Here is a 21,872-nt window from a genome sequence, read left to right as displayed (position 1 = left end):
AATTTTTTTTTTTGCAGTATTCGGTCGGTATTTAGGCAATGGTCACGTGGCTGCCTAGCTATCCTTCAAAACAACGTGATATTTGTCAAAACTGTCAAAATTTGCCTAGAATTTGCAAGAATTACAGTTTTCTTTCAGTTTCATGGTTGGAAATAAATGTATAAAGGCATTTTTAAAATAGGACTTTTTCGACTCTGTTTTCCGGCTTATAACCCTTTATATTTAAAACATAGACGAGGGTAATGCGTTACTATTCTGTGCTCATAAAAAATTCAAAACATGACTAATCACATCAAACACTGATCAACGTGAAGATACCCGACCGTCGCCATTATGCATGTGACTTTCAACATAAAATGCAAACGAACGATCCGCATTAACTTTAAAGCTAAAAGCACTGGCGATATTTTTAAATAATGCAAAATGCCGTTCCTCTAAAGGTATTTAAATTTTATCATTTAATTCCCTACCACGTGTATGTATTGTGTTCGTAAATGGACGACTTTTGTGCCACTTTATTCATTTATTTCCTGTGAAATCACCACGCAAACGGATGCATATCGGATATCATTATCAAATATAAAATGCTACTGAATTATTGTGGGTTTTGACTTCTTTTTTATTTTGAACGCTTTGGGAACGTGATCGATTCGGTTTTATTAAAATTTGTTCTTTGTTATACGGTTTTTGTTGTCGTTTGAAGTTATTTATTTAAGTCTTAAAGCTATTGAAATTGATTTCGACAATGTCCCAAGCCCTTAATTGTACATAATGTCTTTTTTTTCGGTTTTTATTCTTGAAAACCAATTTATAGGTCACGGTATGATTAATATGTTGTTGTCAAATTTAATTAACCAAGTTTCCTGCTTTATCCGTAAATTAATATTTCAATTGTTCTTTTTAAGGCAAGACCAGTCATACACGATTCGTTTGTGGGCGATGGTTTGGTGAAAGTATTTTTATGATTCTGCAGTACAAGAATGTGGCGACCAGATATATTAAATTCTTCTTCTCATTAACCTTTGAAAATACTTATTACACAGAAACCACAAATCAATTACTTTTATAGACAGTCAGGTAATTAAATTAGCAACTTCAGAACTTAAATAATAAGTTACGACGGTGAGTTCCCTGAGTTTTGAACCTAGGTCAGATTTTGTAAAGAATAGTAATAAATAATCTCATTTAATAATACACAAATTTATGTTTGCGATTTGTGATAACAATATGTAAGAGGAATGAATTATTAAGTTCTCTTCAAATTAAATAATTAATACTTTAGTTCGTGGCACTCAAAAAAAAACTATAAAAGTAATATTTTTATAATTTTTTAAGATTTTTTTTATATTTTCTACAATTTGTTTAAATTGCTTTTTTGTCGCCCCACATGGATTTTCTTTGACTAACTTATTTGGAGTCAACAAATCAAGTGTTGCTTATATTATCTTATCTAATCAGTGAATATCTGGTCGATAAATCAGATTTCCCCAAAATCCTGTAATAAAGCAGCAGGTAAGATCCGCATAATCTAATTTATTCATGTTTAAACCTTACACATTGCTCCTACTAGATTTCCTTTTACGATTCAGCGTCGTTTAAGGATATATACTCAATCTCAATCTGAATAAAAATCCCATCAGCAACATGGAAATAAAGCTAGAAAAATCCAAACCAATTTCTGCATTTTCGATGCGTTTTGAAATTTTTGCGCATTACGTCTCACTTGGATGTTCTTAAATTATTTATGATGACCTAGCACTAGATCGTAAAGAAGAGATGTAAAATTCATAAAATGTAAAATTCTTGCACCGTGCAGTACAAGAAATGTTAAGTAGTACAGTGAAATAGATCGTATATCCCAATTTTATCTTCGTTTTAAAGTTTCTAAGTGTTAACTTTGTTCTTTCAATTGCAAATGTTTTTTTTAACACTAAAGGAACAAGCAGTTAATTACTCAAAAAAATATAGTAGTCACTTTTTGTGCGATAATTGAATATGCCCAAATAAAGCAACATCCCTGATGATGAAGCTTCGAAGTATAAACACATTCATATTCATTGTTTTTTTTTTCCCTCAATTATCCCAGAAACTGTATAGCTTTGATATAGCACTTATGAGCTCATTAAGTGGACTTAAGTTCGTGCTACAAAACAATGTAATAACAGACAGGGTGTCCAATTTAAAAGGGTGTGAACGTAGTGAAGACACTTTCACTGCAACTTACTGGGGAATACTTTAAACTCAAATATCTCAGGAGCTTTAAAACTTTTGTATAGCACTTATTAGCACATTTAAGTTGGTTCTACAAAAAACCATCACAAAAAATCAGTTTAGGAAAATTCAGGTTGGATTCCAAAAAATTCAACTAAAAGCTATTTTATGTAGGTATCAAACTATAAACAAATTTAAAAAAATAAAGAGTTCTCACATAACCCAATTGGGCTAAATGACGTAGAAGTAGTACCTAACTAATTTTGAGACCTAAATTATATTAATAAAACAGTATAGAATACAATTTTTTATTATAATAACAAATTATTACTCGAAGGTTTTTTCCACTTTTAACCACATGGGTGCTATACCTACCAAACACCACTTTTATAGCGGTAACAATTCTGAACTTAATTGCATATTATCAGGTTGTAAAAGCGGATAACAAGCTTAAATTAACATTGAATGAAACAGGGACATCTACGGTGCAATTTGAATTTATTTACTTTTATTCATGTGTTTTTTTTTAACAAATCACTATACCGTAAAGGCCAGCGCATCAGCCTATTATTTTCGCTTAAATGCAACTTTCGCTTTGGATTTCTTGTTTGTATAGAAAAAACGTTGTTACCCAAACATTCTGGTAATTTATATCGAAAAATTGTGTTAACGGGATTCTATTTCAGTCCTTTTACCATACAAACGCACATCTGAGTTAATAATTTCGATTTGAAATCAACTTTACTGTGAGTAGCGTGTGCCAAAAATCAATTAATGAGGCTCAAAGATTCGACTTTTACAAGTTATTTTTAGGTTATGTTTACATTTTCCGGTTAGTTACGGCAGTTAGTAACCCAATTTTTGTTACGCAGTAAAACATTACAACTTTATTAGCGGCTTAATGACTAGACGATAATCACTATCATTATAACGAACAATAGTAAAGGTTAGAAGTGAAACGATGTAGAAAATACTTAATAATCAAAATAACTCCATACATTATGAACAGTGTGTGTGTAAGTTGATACTTTGTAAAGGTTCACAAACGAAAAATTTCCACATTATGTGGGTGCTAAATCAATTTAAAAAAAAACTGGAAAACGAATGGCCGTTTAAACTCGAGAGATTTGATAATGTCTGAATATATTCTGTCTTATGGACCTTTAAATCTTTCAGGAAGTTTAAGATTCAAAATGGTCGGGGACGGGTCGATAAAATGAATATATGAGGAAAAATGATAAATGTCAGGCAGAAAGAGTTTTAGGCAACCTTTCGGGATGAATTTTTACAAAAAAAAGTTGTGAAAGTGTTCCCCTGTGCTTTTAGGCAGACATTTATTATAAATCTACACTTAAATGAAAATAAAAGAGTGGGGACCATTTTTTCTGTGTTGTTATGTTGGTTTTGGATACAACGAAGTCTTAAACCATCAGTCTTAAAAACAAATGACTAGTAAAAAATATGAAATTGAATTGGTCTAGTGTGTTTTTTTTGGAAAAATTGGGAATTAAATGGTTTATTACATTATAACCTCGAATTCACGGCATATATGTAATATGTTACAAAATAAATGTAAATGAACCGATATTCTTCAATATGCTAAAAAGTATGACAATATAACTTACAGTTAATATGATTATACCCGCAGAATGTACTTAGCATATTTATAAATGATTAAGTAATATCAATGTGTGGGTAATCACTATCTAACAACAAAAAACGTAATTTTTGCATTTCAATGGATATCCCAGTTACTTACTTACATGGTGTGATACGTAAAAATCCTTTATGAATATCAAAAAATATCAATTCAAAGTATTTTTTTTTGTTTGATTGAGTCTACTTCATCTCAAAATTCTTTGCAATAATTTTCTAGTGTAGAAAAAGCCATCCGAACTTAATAATCAGTAATTTTGATCTGAATAATACATGTTTTTTTTCTAGTGTCCTGGAGAATAATAATAATAATAATGGTATTTATTTAGCATGTAGCTATAAAATACACAATGACAAATCATGCAAATATAAAAATAATAAAAGTAATGTAAAAATAAAATAAATAAAATGGACCTGTTTAAAAACAAGTAACGAGTTAAAAAGTAAAAACATTAAACAAAAACAAGCTAAAGCACTTAAATTACAACATGTTGTCTTAGTGCTCTTTTAAAATTGTTTAAAGTATCACAGTTTTTTATTACATTGGGCAACATATTAAAATCTTGAAGGCCTTTGTACAATACTGAATTGAACATATGTGTTGTTCTACAATTTCCACTCAAAACAAAATCAGAACAGTTTCTCGTGCTGTAACTGTGGACTTCGTTAAAAGACTTGATCCGCTTGCATATATAAAGTGGTAACAGTCCATTTTTTAATTTAAACACAAACACGTGAACGGCAAACACAATCATTTTCTGGACAGGTAACATGCTTAAAATCGTGGACATTGCTACGATGGGAGTATACCTGTTGCATCGCAATATGCACCTCATTGCTCGGTTTTGCACAATCTGGATCTGATCTATCTTAAAACCAGGTAGACCGTACAAAAGAGCAGAACAAAACTTGAGATGAGGGGCCGCAATACAGTTATACAATAACAGTCTGGTCTCCATAGACAATTGTCTTCCTACTCTCGAAATGGAGCCCACCTTCTTTGAAAATTTTCGAGTTATATAATCAGTGTGGGCATAAAACTTCAGTTCGGAATCAAAAATTACTCCCAGATACTTTATTTGACTTTCGTACTTAATCCTGGTGCCATTCATAATTACATCGAGCTGCTCCAAGGAAACGTTTCTCAACCTACTTTTTGTCCCAAACAGACAAAACTTTGACTTGAGTGGATTGACACTAAACTTATTTTTACATAGCCATCTAAATATATTTTCCAAATCGTTGTTTACGTTCGTCTGCATAAGATTCAAGTTACTCCCAGATATGTAAATCATTGTATCATCTGCGAACAGCTCGATGCAACAGAAGTAAAACGTAGCATATTTTGATAGATCTGAAACTTCAGAAACTACCAAAAATACCGTACTTGAAGTATACGACTTGAGGCAAGTGAACTGAATTACATTAAACTTTTTTGCTTGTGTGTAATTGTATAGTTCAAAGGGATTGAGGTTAATAGATAGTATAATTTAGTATTTTGTTAAATTTAAGTTCAGTTCGACTATAAAAATTTGATTTAATGACAGGAAACGTTTTTACGATCAGATGGTGCAACAATCCATTTATGTTTTTCTCTAACCATACTTAATTAAAAATATTTAGTTTTCTCACTGCAGAACTTTTTTGCCTCTACCTACCTAACTCTGCCTATCAAGAGTGTCAAGTGTCACACATGTCAAGTTTGTGAAGTGGCTGGTCATGTAGCATAAAATTTTATTTGTTGTATTATAATACTAGAAACTGTATACGAGTATCGTTAAATATCTAAGTGTGTTGGATAGGAAGTAATTATTTAAACGATTTTAAAGCCAAAGCCAGGTATATCTTTAGTTTTCAAAAACCATTATACAGAAAAATTTAGAAAATCTTTTTTTCCGCATTTCAACTGCCTTGATTTTTAGATTATGCAAATTTTAAAATTGTCTATATGTAAAATTGTAAGAAGAGAGAATCTTACCATCGCAATTTAATGACAAAGATGATGAAGAGTGAGACGTGAGTCTGTCGAAGCAGATGTGACGTAATTTGACAGCTGGTCACAAGGTAGCAAACACAGTCCAATCATTGACTTTATTATGTGAGAACGATTTGTTTTCTTCTTCCCACTTTGAGAATTTCAGTTCTTACTACTTGAAAAATGAATTCGTTTACTTATTTTTTTTTTAACACCAAATCAAATTGTCTAGCAGAATTAAATCAGGGTATCCCACAGGCCGTCTTACTAGTACCAGACTCAGTATATGCCAAAATTTTAAAAAACATATCTGAGTCGCATACAACTTAATATGATAATAAAATGTAAGAGAGAAATAAATATATCCGTAACATTTTCCATGCAGTTGAGATTAAACTAATGTCCGCAGTTCTCCACCCACTTGTAGCGACCAGAGCCATTAAAGATAAGCCCGGAAAAAATATGGATTTAAATATGCATAAAGCGTATACACATATCACGCGAATAATTAGGACTTCCTAGGGCATTTTATTAAAAAAAATGCTTCACGAAAAACGTGGGATCAGATAATTGTAACTACTTTCTAAACATGTCAGGAAGCCTAACTTTAGGCAAACAACGTTCCGTTGGCTTAAGGCTGGTTTTTCTGTCAACGTGTATTGTTTGAACTAACCTTTGTATGTATAAAATGGATATTACTGTGTCAAAAATACAATTACATTAAAAATGTTTACTCCAAGACTTGTAAGTAGTTTAATCTGTGTATCATAAATTGAAATATGTACACCATTTACACATGTAGTTTAGAAAGCGTCAGTCAGTACTTTCAATTTTAGAATAATAACTTTAATTTTCGAAATTGCAATTTGTATTTCAGATTAGTCACTTGTATTATAGAAAAGAGCAGTTGGATTTTAGACATGGTCATTTGTAATTTGGAAAATTAAAGTTGAGCAAAAAAAGTAAATAAGTAAAAAAAGTAAATAGTTTAACAAATATTTTTAATAACATTGTGGTTTAAGCAGTTCAATGAAAAATCGATTTATCTCGAAAACCGTTTATTTTATCGGAGTAAAGGAAGAGTACAATTTTTCGATAAAAATGTCAAGAGTATATACATTAATGGCGTTTGCAGCTGAAAATAATGACAGCTGTCAAAGTTTAAGCAAATTGTGTCTTAGGTCCAGTTAGTTGAAATACAACTTACGTTTTCTAAAACCAAATTTACGATAATGAAAAACAAGTTATAGATTCTGAAATCCAACTTATATTTTTAAAATCCAAGTGATATTTTCTAAACTACATGTGTAAATGGTGTAGTTTCTACTTGTCGAAAGATCATCAGTGATAGTCACCGATGAATTCGACAGGGAAAAGGTCAAATGCTGAACCGAAGAAAGTTGACCTAGGATGCATGAAGATGATTCACTAACAATGCGTAATCAACTTTCTTCTTTTACTTATTTGTTGTTAACCTATTTGTTAGCCACAGCTTCATATTATAGCAAATTCTAACCGTCCAACATATTTTTGATTTTTATTTTTTCGTGGTTTGGTAATTCCTTCACGAGGCTAAGGCCAACTTTGACCACAAATATGAAACACCTTTTCTACAGCACTTTTTAGGTCACTGTGTAGCCCTGAGTATGCGCAATTCACTGACCTAAAAATATACAGAGTGTCTCATTTCAAATTCTTGACTTGATTGATGTCACTATTCGAGCAATTCCTTCAGAGCTAATGTCAATTTTGACCTCAAATATGAACGCAAACGTCACTGTGTAGCCTTGAATGTTGCAATCCACAGATCTAAAAAAATACAGGGTGTTACATTTGAATTTCCTGACTTTTGGCATCATCAAGTGTCCCCAGCAGTCTCCGCGAGGTCCATTTCTGTTCTTGTTTTGAGTTGTGCAATGTTATCAATAATTTGCTAATTTCAAAAGAAATGTCTGTAATTTTTGTAATATTTCTAGTTTTAAAAGTAATTTTTTAAATGAGATATGTATTTTTGGTATTTTTTTATTTATTAAGGTGATTTTAAGATACATCAAAAAAATTATTTCCTATCAAAAGGATACCGAAAATTACTTGCGTCGCAACTTATAAAATTCAGTTCGATTAACAGTTTCGTTGAAAAATCCGTTCACTTTTCCAGAACCGAGTTTACAACACAATTAACTAATCAAATCCTTCAGTTCTTCCTAATTACATCACCAAATCAATGTTGCATGCCGCCTACAGATAACGCACTGCACGAAACGGAAACTGAAACTAGTCGGAAACTTTCTAATACCTCTTCAGGTAATATAATCTATAAATTTACTACCAAGAAATAGTAAGTTAAGAAAAAAATCTATTAGATTATTGAAAAACTTTGATTATTGAGGTATTGGAATTTGTTATTTAAACTTTTAACTAGCTACAAAACTAACTTAGTTACAACAAACTGAACTAACTAACAAGAATGAATTAGCAAAGATGATATTTCTCAAAAGAAAGTTTAAAACGATTAGCATGGGAGAATTAAACAAATTTACCTGCAGAAAGTTAAAAGGCTGTGCAATAACACTTTCCTAAACTTCCATCAAGTAAACAAAATGTGTTTTAGATCCTAAATGAGTTAATTAGTTTATTGTCGATTTGAGAAAAATAGTATATTGTCATATTTTAATTGTAACTTTTATTACACTGATGAAATTTTAACTTACTATTACTTACTTATTTAATGGTACTATAGTCGAAAAATCATCCGTTAGGGAAATATAAGGTGTTTAACTGAAAAAATCTAGTTTTGTCAATTGTTACATACATACAAATCCCACAAAAGTTATCGCATTACTAAAATATTCGTAAAACATTTTGATTGAAAATATTCCAAATGATCTAAATTTTGAATTTGCGGGATCCATTGAAAAAACAAAATATAGAAAAGAACACAATTATCCTTCTTTCCAGGCTTTGTTTTTGAGATATCTAGCTTCAATGTTGTACAACAATTGAAAATCAGTAGTACTACTTGAAACAAACTTTTTTAGATGGCTTACAAATATATTCAACTTTTACTCCATTTAGCAAACCTTGTCGAATTTGGGACACCCTATATGTAGCAACGTACTACTCTGGGAAACACGACCACAAATAAAGTCTTCTACAATGTGACTACTTTTTTTCAATTTGAAGAAACACAAATCAAACGTCTAGACCAAGAAAATTCAAATATGGATAGAAAACAACCGTACTGCTTCCTTAAAAACTTTACGAAGTCATTAAGCTAATCGGTCACTTGTAGTACCATGTTTTCTCTGCTAGTTTTTATATGGTACCGTGCTTGAAACAACAGCAGAATCACTAGTTATACACCTCGTATTTTACCATCCTCGAACATTTCTCGGAATCAATACTGTTAGAGAATAGTGGTACAAGTTAATGACAAGTACCTTACCAAAACTACAATACCTAGAACCGCACAACAACCAAACCACTATATCGATGTCATAACCGTCACCGCTGTCAGATTCATCAGTTTTAAAAAAATTGTCAGTGCTAATTGACTCGTTTTCCAAATTTTTTCGTGAAATGCTAATATCAAATCATCAGTAACATGTCCATGCGTAATTACTTAAGACCTCTGCTTCGAAGAGGCGTAACCTCACCGCTCGGGCCTTTCAGACAATATTGTGCAGGCGATTGTCTGGACGAGAAGAAGGGACTCATCCTCGGAGTGTATCAAGGCGAAAATGAAGAACCAATTTTCACTAAGGCGGCCGCGAAGTTCAACGACCATTTGGGCGGTAAATTGCTGGAGTTGGTCAAGTCGGGCGGTTGCGAACTGCAGAGAGGACACGGTAAAACTTTCAATAATATTGACAAAGAGTTTTGGTCGGTGGCCATGGTCGGTTTGGGTCCTGAGTGCTTGGGCTACTGCGAAATGGAAGCTTTAGATGAGAAACTAGAAGCTGTCAGAGAAGCCGCAGGAATTGGGGCTCAACTGTTAACTAAAGAATGCATTGGGCGGATTTTAATTGAGGGTTTAGGACACCCGGAGCAAGCTGCTGAAGGTAGTGCGCTAGCTCTTTGGCGTTACCAAGAAAACAGATTGAGGGGTAACTGGAAGCCTATACCAACACTGGAGCTTTTTGACGATAGTGATGCTGAAAGCTTTCAACGAGGCTTGTTCAAAGCTGAGTCGCAAAATTTAGCTAGACGACTGTCAGATACGCCAGCTAATCAAATGACGCCGTTGCATTTTGCACAGGAAACTGTCAACGAGTTGTGTCCTTGCGGAATCAAAGTGATGGTACACGACAAAGACTGGGTAGAGTCCAAGAAAATGAATGCATTCCTCACCGTTGCCCGTGGTTCTTGCGAGCCCCCTGTAGTTGTGGAAATCTCATATTGTGGTACCTTCCAAGACCAAAAACCTGTTTTGATGGTCGGGAAGGGTATCACCTTCGACAGTGGTGGTCTATGCCTGAAAAAGTGTGATGGCATGGACAGATACCGTGCAGATATGGTGGGTGCTGCAGCTATTATCGCCGCAATACGAGCCGCTTCAGCTTTAAGCCTTCCAATCAACATCGAAGCTATAATTCCCTTGTGTGAAAATATGCCAAGTGGAATGGCCATGAAATGCGGTGACGTCGTCATGGGACTGAATGGAAAATCTATCATGATCACTGATACAGACAATGAAGGAAGACTCATCCTAGCTGACGCTTTGGTATATGGTCAAAACTCTCATCAACCGAGACTCATCATCGATGTGGGCAGTTTAACACCAGGTTCACGGGCAGCTTTAGGATCTTCAGCGAGCGCAGTCTTTTGCAATTCCCAAACCATGTGGTCGCAAGTGAGAAAAGCCGGAGTCATTACAGGGGACAGAGTATGGAGGCTCCCAATTTGGAAGTACTTCACCAACAAAGTCACCAGGTTCCGATCACATGACGTCAACAACAAAGGATTGGGTCACGGTTCAGCATGTCTGGGTGCAGCCTTCCTCAACGAGTTTATCGACTGCGTTGACTGGATTCACTTTGACGTAACCGGAGTTGGATTCAAAAGCGAAGAGAAAAACTACTCGTACTTGACTAAAGGAAGAATGACAGGCCGCCCTACCAGAACACTCATTCAACTACTATATCAACTGTCCTGTCCTGCCGAAGGACAAAGAAAACTCGAGTAGCTTGTCATTTAACGTTCTAAACTATAGTAATTTAAAATTATCTGTGCATTTTCAAAAAGGATTAGGGTCCTCAATAGGGTTTATGGGTTTTCAGACTATTTAATACTATAAATTCGCAGACTGGTCCACTGCGATAATCCAGGTTTGATTTAGTTGCTTGTGTAATTTTTTCTAGGTAAACATTGTTTAAATGTGTATAGTCGTTGTTAAGGTATGACTTGTTTAGGTACAATGCTACTCAGCTTAATGTGGAATAAAGATTTCTTGGAGTACTTGGGAGAAGTTTTTCTTAAATCTACGCTGAATGTTAGTTTGGTTAGTTAGAGTTAAAAATTAAAATTAAATAACCTCAAAATTAACTTTTGACTGGAGTTTACAAATAACCAACTTCATCTTTGGTTAGCAAAGTATGTTAAAGGTAAAACAATTAACTGACGCAATTCTGTAGAAGCTGTTGCAATTGTGAATACTTAATTAACAAAATTGCAAAGATGCCAAAACTGAGCATTTTTTAGTGCCTACTTAGTTAAGTATCATGTTATTTTTGAAATAATTTGATAATATAGTTTTGATTAATTAAAACTTGTCTGTTTAACTTTTAACCATTAACAAAACGTATGTCTTTTATTTTCTATTAGGACAATTTTTAAGGTTTACTTATCTCTAAACAGCAAAAAAACAAAATGGCGTTTATAACATTTATCGAAGTTATTATACATAACTAAAAAACAAATGACTTTTCCTAAAACGTCTTCGAATTACATATTCTCAGAGAGTTGCATATTTTCTCATTTATTTTTAGATTACTAATTTGGGCCATCCTATAGTTATTTGATCATTAGTGAGTTTGCTACTATATTATATGAGTGATTTCGACTACAACTCAAACATAATTGTGACAAAGTCGATCAATTATAGATTGCTATTAATGTCCCTTAACAGTTCATCTTTTAATTAAATTAATCAGAACATAATTTACCTGATCAACGGTCACGTTTAATCCCTGAATAACCCACCAGAGTGTTTTCAACATGAAGTTATTGGCACACGCTTGACTGGAAATGTAAGCCCTTAGGCCCGATTTATCGATGGGTGTTGAATTCAGAGTTAAATTAGTTTAGCCCAGGGTTAAAGTCAATTACGTTAAAAGGCGCCAGTTTATTGCTATTGGCCGTGTGCGTTAAGGCAAATAACTCACAACTTTAATTATGTTAATTCTTATATTTTTCAGTCACTGCATTAATGATTCATCAATTGAAAGTCAGGTAATTAAATATTTAAATAAGTAAAATTATTAGTTGTGGTAAAAATAAAAATGTAAATGATAATGGACACCCTGTACAGTTGAAGCGGTTAATAGAAAACCTATCAAACCTATACCGGTATAACGTTACCCCATTACATAAAATTATCATGTTTTCGGCATTATACGAACACCCTGTATCCTATTTTATTCCAAAACATATGTACGAGTCGATCTGTTGATAAATAATTATTAAACTTGTACTTTCAATTTATTCCTACAAGTTGTATGGCTGCTTTGAAAGAACTAACACAATTTTCTACTGTCCTGATGAAGAAAGTAATATTTTTAGTTTGAAAAGGTTTTATTAACTTAAATTATTACTGTCAATCAAAGGGTCATTTCAGACAGTATATTAAATATTGGTAGTTGACTAGAACTTTACAAACTATATGTCCTGTACTATAAGCTGCTTTAAACTACCAACGATTTAAAATTCATTAACTGTGTGTGTGTTCTTACCAAGATTGAAAGTCGTAGATATGAAATATGGTTAATAAAACCCGCAATAATACCAACATATTGCATTGACCGAAGGTACAGTTAGTCACAATAACAAATTATGCACTTCTCAAGTGCATTTTTACGACTTTAATTGAATTTAAAGTGGCATAAGTAGATAAATTTTCCACACTGCCTTAATGCTATAAAATTGTCTAAACAACGTTTAAATTTATCATAAACACAACCTATTTTTATTTGATTTCGTCAGATTGTTTGTTATGTTTAAATTAGTATTCCCATCTTTATAAGTTTCTCTGCAAAGCATCAACCTGTGTGTTTAAAATATAAAATAACCGTATCAATTCCTGTATTTATTTAATCGGTAAAAGAACAGTAGATTTCGAATTTATGTTTATATTTATAAGGGAGAGTAAACATACATATAATACAAATAATAAATTTCAAAACATATTTGATGTCGCTTTTTTTATACAGGATGGATTTATTCTTCTAAAATATGTAAGCTTTCTGTGCTTTTGCTATACGTCGTATGGTCGGGGTATTTTTGCATTTATACAAATCGCCTTTTATTATTCATCTTTTGTTCTTTTTCTAAATTTGTAATTAATAAGAGGTTTCCATTATATTTCAAATTTTATTAAAAATTAAACTAGGGGCATAGCAACCATTTTTGTTGTAGACGTATTCCATAAAACGTTGCGGTTTTTTCGAGAACACCGCGTAATTCCTTTTGTAGACAAAAAATTAAAAAACCTTCAAACATGTCCGGAGATATCATCCAAGATCATAAAATAACATAAGAATCTATCTCAGCTATCAAATGCACTGGGTTGAAATTCAAGAAATTTGCGTTCTATAAGAAACGACCTTTCAAAACCAAAAATCTTGCTGTAAATATCATTTTCGTGAGCAGTTTATTATGAAACACCCTGTAAAGTTGCTAATCTGTTTTTGACAAGCAAGTCGTTTACTTTATTTAACCGAATATTATTCAAATTCAAAACTATGCAAATATTTGAATAATTTACGAAAAGGTTTGCTAAAGGGCAACAATTCAGGACTTATAAATTACCAAAAATCACGATCAGTTAGTCCTTCCCATTTTGTTAAGTTTGTGTGAGTGTAATTTTAGGTCAAAGCAAAGCACCCTCTTATTTAATCGAGACCCAATGTTTTGCTTATTATTCATTCATTTATTCAAAACTCTGAGAGACTCGGAGAATTAGATCAGTGATTTAATTGAATTTTCAATATGTTTATAACAAATGATTTTATGAATTTTGCCTAATAAAGGCATCATCAGACGTCTAAAAATGGTTAGAACACACAAACAGGGCAACTACATATTGATAAATAATTGAAACCACATTTTATAAAAGTTTTGGCCCTCTGATGATGCCTTTCTTAGGTGAAACTGTGACGAGACCGAGGACGAGACTTTGAGTTTGAGTTTGACTTTAAGTCAATTTTTTGAGGAATAAAAGGTGTTTTCTTTCTCTTTCTGATGACCTAAATGATCGTTTTGAAAGTTGCCACGGATCCGAGTATACAGGGTGTGATTGAGGTGTAGTAAAAAAAAAAAAATCGTCCTAACGCCATTTCTCGCAAAAACATTTTTTGGATTTTACACAATAACATTGGATCGAGTCTTGTGGTCAATATCTCTAGACTTTTTGGCCAGTTTGGCGATTAGGGGTTAAATTTTATTACAAAATTTTTAAAATGTGGTTTATTTTAGTTCTCTTGTTTCAAATTTAACAATTTCTTTAGATTTTTTCCGGAAGAAGTACGGGATTAGAAAAAATACACTTAAAACTACCCAATTTAAGCAAAAACTTATAAACTACCTTCATACAGGGTGAACCAAAATAAAATCATACGTTTTATCGTCAATTTTCGTGTTCGGTAGTTTTAATAGAAAATAATGGTATCAGAGCATTAATTTCAAAATTTGAATGAGTTAGCAGAGATGGTGAGGGTTGAATGGGAGGCAATTCCCTAAAAATTTATTGCAAAGAACTGCTGGGGAAACGACAAGGTATTAAGAACAAATGGGTTTGTAGCCCGCAAAGTCATCGGATATGAACGCTGTGGATCTCTTTTTTTTAAAATTAAAAACCGTTATTTTTGATTAAATTTACCGAATAAAGATACATCGTTTATTTGTGTGATAAAACATTTGATTTTTATTTTGTATGATTTATTTAATCCACCCTGTAGAACGCGGTTTATAAATGTTCACCCGAGGGGTAGACACACACTCGAGGTAATTCGAGGTATTATGAGGCACTTTGCCAGCATTACGAAGCATTTTGAGGTATTTATGAGGCATTATGTAATATTTTGAGACATTATCGGAATATTTCAAAACATTTTGTGAAATTTTTATTAGAATTTTGAGCAAAATAAAGCCTTTCAAGATATTTGCGATATTTTAAGGAATACTTTGCAGTAGACGATACCGTGTATCAAAATAACTAAATTGACTGAATAATATAAATATAAATTGATTGACTATTATGGTAAAATCTTTGTTACTCGTATATTATATTGAGTTGAAAAAATATTCATTACAAATTATTACAATAATTTACAAATTTTTCAACGTTTAAACTACATTTTTAAGGTCACGTTACAAGTGTCAACTGGACTTTACAGTATTGCAACCTCTAAAATTGCAAAAACCAAAGTCACGTGATGCGTCTCTTAAAATTTCAGCTTTTACAACTGTCTAAAATAATCCAAATTTTTAAAATTTAAACTACATCTTAAAGGTCACGTGAGTAATTTTGACAATGTCAACTGGCCTTTACAGTGTTGCAAGCTCAAAAATTGAATTGTCGAAGTCACGTGACGTAGTTCTTACAATTTTACCACTGTCTAAATTTAAAATACCAATTTTTCAGCTGTTTCTTTTAAATGATGGGTGTCTTTATTTGACACGTGCTAACTTGGTTACTATGACAGTTAGAAGATTCGTTCAAACGTCAAAATATAACCCGTAATTTCAGACAACCGTACAAAAATTATGTTTTGTTTGAATTTGGAAAAACAGGCACCTGCCTTAGAAAATCAATTTTAAGCTTTTGGGTCTTTAAAATTTAGAAAAACAGTCATTTAACCTGAGGAAGTCTTTTTTTATTGAATCATTAATCCTTAGGACAGTTTGACCCTTGTCAACACTTTGACCCACGTACAACTTGTAAAAGCAGATATGCTACTTAATTAACCTAACTTAAAAAATGTCACGTGACCAAACAAAATAATTTTAAGGGGGGGGTATTTCATCAAGGTTTATCATTGTCTCAATACCAGTGGCCTTATAACTAAATTTAAGAATGCCACAAATGTGTAAACATTTGAAGGCATTCTAAGGCAGTTTAAACGATTTCAAGGAATTTAAATTATTAAAGGCCATATTAGGCATTTTGAGCATTAATAGAAGAATTGTGAGGTATTTTAGAGGCATTTCAAGGTATTTTGCATTCAAAAAGGCATTTTGGTGTACAAAAAACTATCGGCGGTCTACCCCTCGTGTTCACCTAAAGTGGTAAATTAAAATGTAATTTTGCTAATCTCATTTAAATCAATATCAATTTTCAAAAAGATCATTTAGGTCATCAGGAAGAGAAAGAAATTGTCTTTTAATCCTCAAAAAAATTATTAAAATTGAGTGACTCAATTTGAGGATACAGCCGCTCAAAAAAGACCAAAAATTTGGCTTTCCGATTCTTTTTGACGAGCAGTTTATGCAGAACACAGTGAATTATACGCAAAACGTTCTAGTGAATTAGATGATCAATAAACAAAGCTCGTGTTGACCGATAGAATCAATCAGGTCGATTTGTTTGCACCGGCCAATGCCAAGGCCCGATAAGTGTGCTACAAAACAACGAAACCAGTTGTAGTAATAAGGGCGATTCTTGAAGAATGACGAACCTGTTGGTTATACGGTAAACTATACGCATACTTTGAACGCTTTAAGCGGTATTAATTAAAAAAGAGACTGGGTGCCGCATTATCCATATTAGTAGCGGTTTTTCTTTAGAAGTGACAATAATTGACTTAAGTACCGCACAATAATCTAAATATTTTCAAATTAAATCCTGTGCATTTTACAATAATTTTTCATGTCTGAATAAACATTAACATTGAAAATTGTTCTACTTACATTGACAGTGAAAAAATATTAATATCCGCGGTCAGTCACACCACAAAACCATTCAATTCATTAACAAAAAAAATAAACCACACACTTGGGTCACATATAACACTCAATTCGAATCGGTGGTGATACGAGTTCGACGATCGACGAGTTATGTCCGAGTCAAATCGAAATAACTGTACTCATACACACGCTGCGGCAAACTGAAGACGAGTTTATCGCAACTTCCTCCTCGACGTCGACGCTTTCAGTTTTCGCATGTACCCCTTTCGGGGGCTCCGATAACCGGCAGACAACCCCTCTCCAAAGCGAAAAAGTCGATTTCTACTTTATCGAATTTTATATACCAACCCTTCGCAGTTGTTGGTGGGTTCGTTTTCTATGGACGACAGGTGTTTTTCATTGATATAGTAGAGTAGAAACTGATTTATTTAATTATATGAAATGGGACCTTCTCCCATAACTAGTATTTAAAGTTTGGCATTTATGCTTGATTTTAAATTTAATTTAGACACGGAAAATATAATGGGGTCGGCTGCAAAAAAAATTGGTTTAGTAATTAGTAGTAGGTACTAGGAAAAATATAAGACACATGTTTTCCTATTTTTCTCTAGCTTGATATATGGTATACCTATATGGTATACAGAGTGTCCTATGACGAGAGACATCGATTGATATTGGAAAAAGTATACATAGGAGAGTTTTGAAAATTGATGTGGGCATGCCCAATCTAACTAAAATATTTTCAAGATGGTTGCACTTCCGTTTATACCGGAAGTCGATCACAACTTTCTTATTTTAAATAGAACACCCTATATATTATTACATATTTGGATTCCTCACAAAATTCTGACCAACTTTTGTGTACAATGCCCTATGCCTATCTCTAGCCGTTTTCGAAATATTTGATGTTTTTACTCTGTCAAAACCGTATTTCATTTTGCAATGAAACTTTGGGTTATTGTAAATAAAGAATTGTTTTATTAAACTGAGGGTGCGTAATGACCATCATTTGTATACAGGGTCGTCAAAAAAAAATCATAAACTTGCCACTAAAAAAAATTTAAAATTTCAAGTTTTTCAAATAGAAACCCACATTTTTTATGACGGAATCATTTTGAGCATTAAAAATTACTATACGTTTCAATTTACTTGCCTATACCTAAATCCAACCCATTTCGTTTTATTTGAGAATAAACATTTTTTTATTAGGCTGCATAATTTGGATTATTAGTAATTGGTACTACTGGTGGCCATGCTTTTGACACACGGTGATATTGGAGACCTGCAGAGCATGTTAATAACACTAGTTTTGAGTGTTTTGACATTCAAAACTAGTGCTGTAATAGTTTGCAAATATGCCGTCGCGGTTACGTTATTCAAACCAAGATTACTTAAATCTGTTTATTATTTACGGCGAATGTGATAAAGTTGTGAATAGAACATGTGAGGTATTTGCCGCTCGTTATCCAGAAAAACCAAAGCCATCACCAAAAGCTGTCAAGTAAATAATTGAAAATTTTAAGAATACGAGATCTGTGAAGAGAAAATCTATTAAAACAAAACCAATCCTTAATAATACAAATGTAGAAATTGCAATTTTGGGCTATTTTGTTGCAAATCCAACTTCGTCAATAAGACAAGTTTCCGTAGAATCAGGCATATCCAAAAGCTCAATTCAGACGATTCTGAAGAAACATAAATTTCACCCTTTTTCATTTAAATTAGTGCAACACTTAAAAAAGGTTGACTTTCGGAAGAGAGTGGTTTTTAGTGAGTTTTTGCTGACTAGTCTATGGAGAAGAATTGTGTGGACTTCGCGAACACAAACCACCGGTTTGAGGCAAATAAAACTCCACTATTTAAATTTAACGAGGAAAATTACTAAATTCTTTATTTTCTGCAAACTCTACTTTTTTCCGCCAAAAAAGACACATTATTTTTTTTTAGGTTCTCTACCAGTCTGGTTTACACACATGCACTGTCAAATGTCGATCTTTCAATAATGACGTCTTGCCCGATACACACTATACTTTACAAACAGAGTGCGTTCCGAATTGAGGTTAATTATTATTGTAAGTGCGCGACATTCTCCCACCTGAGAAACTTTTGTCAACATAAAAGTTTCTCACAACATAAAAGCAAACTTATAAAATTTCCCCTTTTTTTTTTTTTTCAACAAAACAAGTCTACAAAAATAAACCTTATTCTAATCTAATAATCTAGACGGCGTCTTTATTAGCCTACCACTCCGCGAAGTTTTCGTTTCGGGTACTCTGCTTTTCACATCACTCCCGCTTTTCGCGAACACCGATTCACTATTTTCACAGTAGTCTTGGGTATCTTCGGCAGCGCCTTCAGCCGGAGTATTCTCGAACTCATCTGTAGCATCCACTTCTAAAGGAAACACTCTCTGGATTGGACGCAGAACATGACCTCCAGAAGTCGCCAGTCGGACTAGTCTAACACGACCATCTCCTCCCGGTAACAATTCAGTGACCCGTCCAAGCGGCCAATTTAGTCGTTTACTACCATCACTGCCAATGAGGACGACCTCCCCGATCTTCACAGGGCGTGACAATTGGTGTTTGTTATATATCACTCGTAATTGTCCCAGATATTCGCTTCGAAATCTCATTCGCAAAGCATCTCTCAGAGTTTGTAACCGCACCACTCTTCGCTGTAATGAAACACGATCAATTTGGTCACAATCGGGAATTCCGCTCTCTGCTTGCTCTCTTAAGTACATAGCCGGTGTTAAAGTGACTAGTTCATTCTTGTCACCAGTCATCTCCGTTAAAGGTCTTGAATTAATGATCGCCTCACAATCACAAAGCAACGTTAACAATTCTTCATAGCTGAGTGAAGCTCGACCTAGTGTTCTTCTGAGAAGTGATTTCATAATTCCTATCATCCTCTCCCAAAAGCCTCCCCACCATGGGGCAGCAGGGGGGTTGAACCGCCATATGATACGATCAATAGCAGTTTTCTCCACGATTTCATCCCAATTCAGGCTTTGCATCAGGTTATTCGCCCCAACAAAGTTTGTCCCGTTGTCCGAGTAAATAGTTTTTGGTCGACCACGTCTCGCAATAAAACGCCTCAAAGCGCGTAGAAAACAAGGTGTAGACAAAGAGGTGGCTAGCTCCAAGTGAACAGCTCGGAAAATAGCACAGGTAAAGAGACAAACCCACACTTTATCGCCATTTTTTAGATGAAGGGGGCCCGCAAAGTCAACACCAACAATCTCGAAGGCAACAGCATCTCTTACTCGGTCGAGCGGCAAAGGTGGCACTAATGTATTTAATGGTTTACCTCCATGCCTCTTACATGTCACGCATTTTGCTAAAACAGAACGTATGTATTTTCGACCACTCAAAATCCAATATTTCTCTCTCAAAACGCTCATTAACATTTGAACACCGGCATGACACTCTCTCACATGTAAGTCGAATATTAGCTTATCCACTACTGGCTGTCTTGAAGGTAGGATAATCGGCAACCGAAACCATTCCGTGTCGTCCCTGTTAATAATAGGCGTCTTCAATCGAATAAGACCTAAATCGTCGACAAAAATATTGAGAGGTTTTAATCTTGGGTCATCCAATGGTAAGTTGGATTGCTGCAATGTCTTTAGAACAAACGTTTCAGCGTCGTTTAGTTCTTTGGCAGTTATACCTCCTTCTTGCTTGCTTGTAGGATGACGTGCATTATGGCAAAATCTGAAAATCCAAGCAATCATTCGAATAGTTTTTATATATTTTGAAAAATAGTTAAGATGCCATTCATCTATTGAATCAATATGGGCGTTAACTAAGGCAACCACAGTTTTTCTCCTTTCTTTGAAAATCTCCTCGTCAGAACAAGGCGGTTCTGATTTAGGCCAATTCTTTTCGTCCTCATAAAGCCAACTTGGTCCCTCCCACCATTTTGATTCGTATAATTTTCTTGCGTAGCATCCTCGAGAAGGCAAGTCCGCCGAATTTAGACGACCAGGCACGTGATTCCAGGATGACACTGAGGTTAATTCACGGATCTCATTAACTCTGTTTCGAACAAAGGTAGACCATTCTTCTTTCCTTCGTATCCATGAAAGAACAGTCGTAGAATCCGTCCAAAAATAGCTACGCATCTTCACATCAAAATTGGACTGCACAGTGGTATACAACCTTGCTGCAATTGTAGCACCTAGCAGTTCTAGCCGTGGTATGGTTATCGCCTTCAAAGGTGCAACTCTTGCTTTAGACGCCAGCAAACTGATTGATACTTCTTTGGTTTGTTCAACTCTTAAAAAAATTACACAAGCGTAAGCCTTTGCACTTGCGTCACAGAAGACATGTAACGAGTAAGTTTCTTGGCAATCAGGTCTTAAATTCACCCATCGTGGGATCTCTAACTCGTGCAAATATTTTAATTCACTAACCCATACCCTAAACTCATTGGCAATCTCTTCATTGACTTCCGAATCCCAGTTTAGTCCTCGCTTCCAAGTTTGCTGTAATAATAGCTTTGGACACAATGTTGTGGGACTCACCAAACCAATAGGGTCAAAAATCCGTTGAGTGTGGGATAATATGAGTCTTCTAGTTATCGTCAGATCCTCGGGTATGTCTACCTCCTTCAAGCTGTTCCTCAAGGACAGAGTGTCTCGATTCAAGTTCCAAGTAAGACCCAAAACATTAATGTCTAACTGATTCTTGTTCATCCTAGGACTTTTACTACAAGATTTCTCCCACCCTGTAAGTTCAAACTTACCCTTGAGCATGATTTCAAAAGATTCCTTAACAAATGACTCCACTGATGCTTCATCTGGCAAACTTGTAACGCAATTATCCACATAGAAACAACCATTAAGTTTATCCAAAGTATTCATTTGATAAGGCCATTCTGAAGAAGATATTTTTTCCTTGGT

The 21,872-nt window shown here is 33.9% G+C and overlaps 2 protein-coding genes and 1 pseudogene across 5 annotated transcripts in view; 1 reads left to right on the top strand and 2 right to left on the bottom strand.

Annotated features, from left to right (window-relative positions):
• Positions 1-17,182, bottom strand: part of LOC145740331 (putative polypeptide N-acetylgalactosaminyltransferase 9) — a 118,528-nt gene extending 101,346 nt beyond the window's left edge. For 2 of the 4 annotated variants that reach the window (XM_081995834.1, XM_081995836.1), the window contains exon 1: positions 16,967-17,181. The gene's annotated coding sequence lies outside the window, so the exon portion shown is untranslated. Of the gene's footprint in view, positions 1-16,966 lie in introns of all 4 variants that reach the window. The other 2 variants (XM_081995835.1, XM_081995833.1) reach the window with 2 other exon arrangements.
• LOC145729416 (cytosol aminopeptidase pseudogene) lies at positions 9,342-11,299 on the top strand (annotated as a pseudogene).
• A 1,987-nt stretch (positions 17,183-19,169) lies between the features above and the next one.
• On the bottom strand, positions 19,170-21,833 carry LOC145740076 (uncharacterized). The gene has a single exon (XM_081995416.1). It carries the CDS (start codon positions 21,831-21,833, stop codon positions 19,170-19,172), a length of 2,664 nt encoding a protein of 887 aa, XP_081851542.1.
• Positions 21,834-21,872: the final 39 nt, after the last annotated feature.

The sequence above is a fragment of the Ips typographus genome, linkage group LG1 (assembly GCF_016097725.1).
Source record: "Ips typographus isolate SLU linkage group LG1, UJ_Ityp_2.0, whole genome shotgun sequence".
Taxonomy (NCBI): domain Eukaryota; kingdom Metazoa; phylum Arthropoda; class Insecta; order Coleoptera; family Curculionidae; genus Ips; species Ips typographus.
This window is presented reverse-complemented; position numbering and strand designations above follow the sequence as displayed.

Bases quoted from the DNA above. Each gene is read 5' to 3' on its own strand.
- LOC145740076 (XM_081995416.1), bottom strand. From the start codon at position 21,833: ATGAATACTTTGGATAAACTTAATGGTTGTTTCTATGTGGATAATTGC.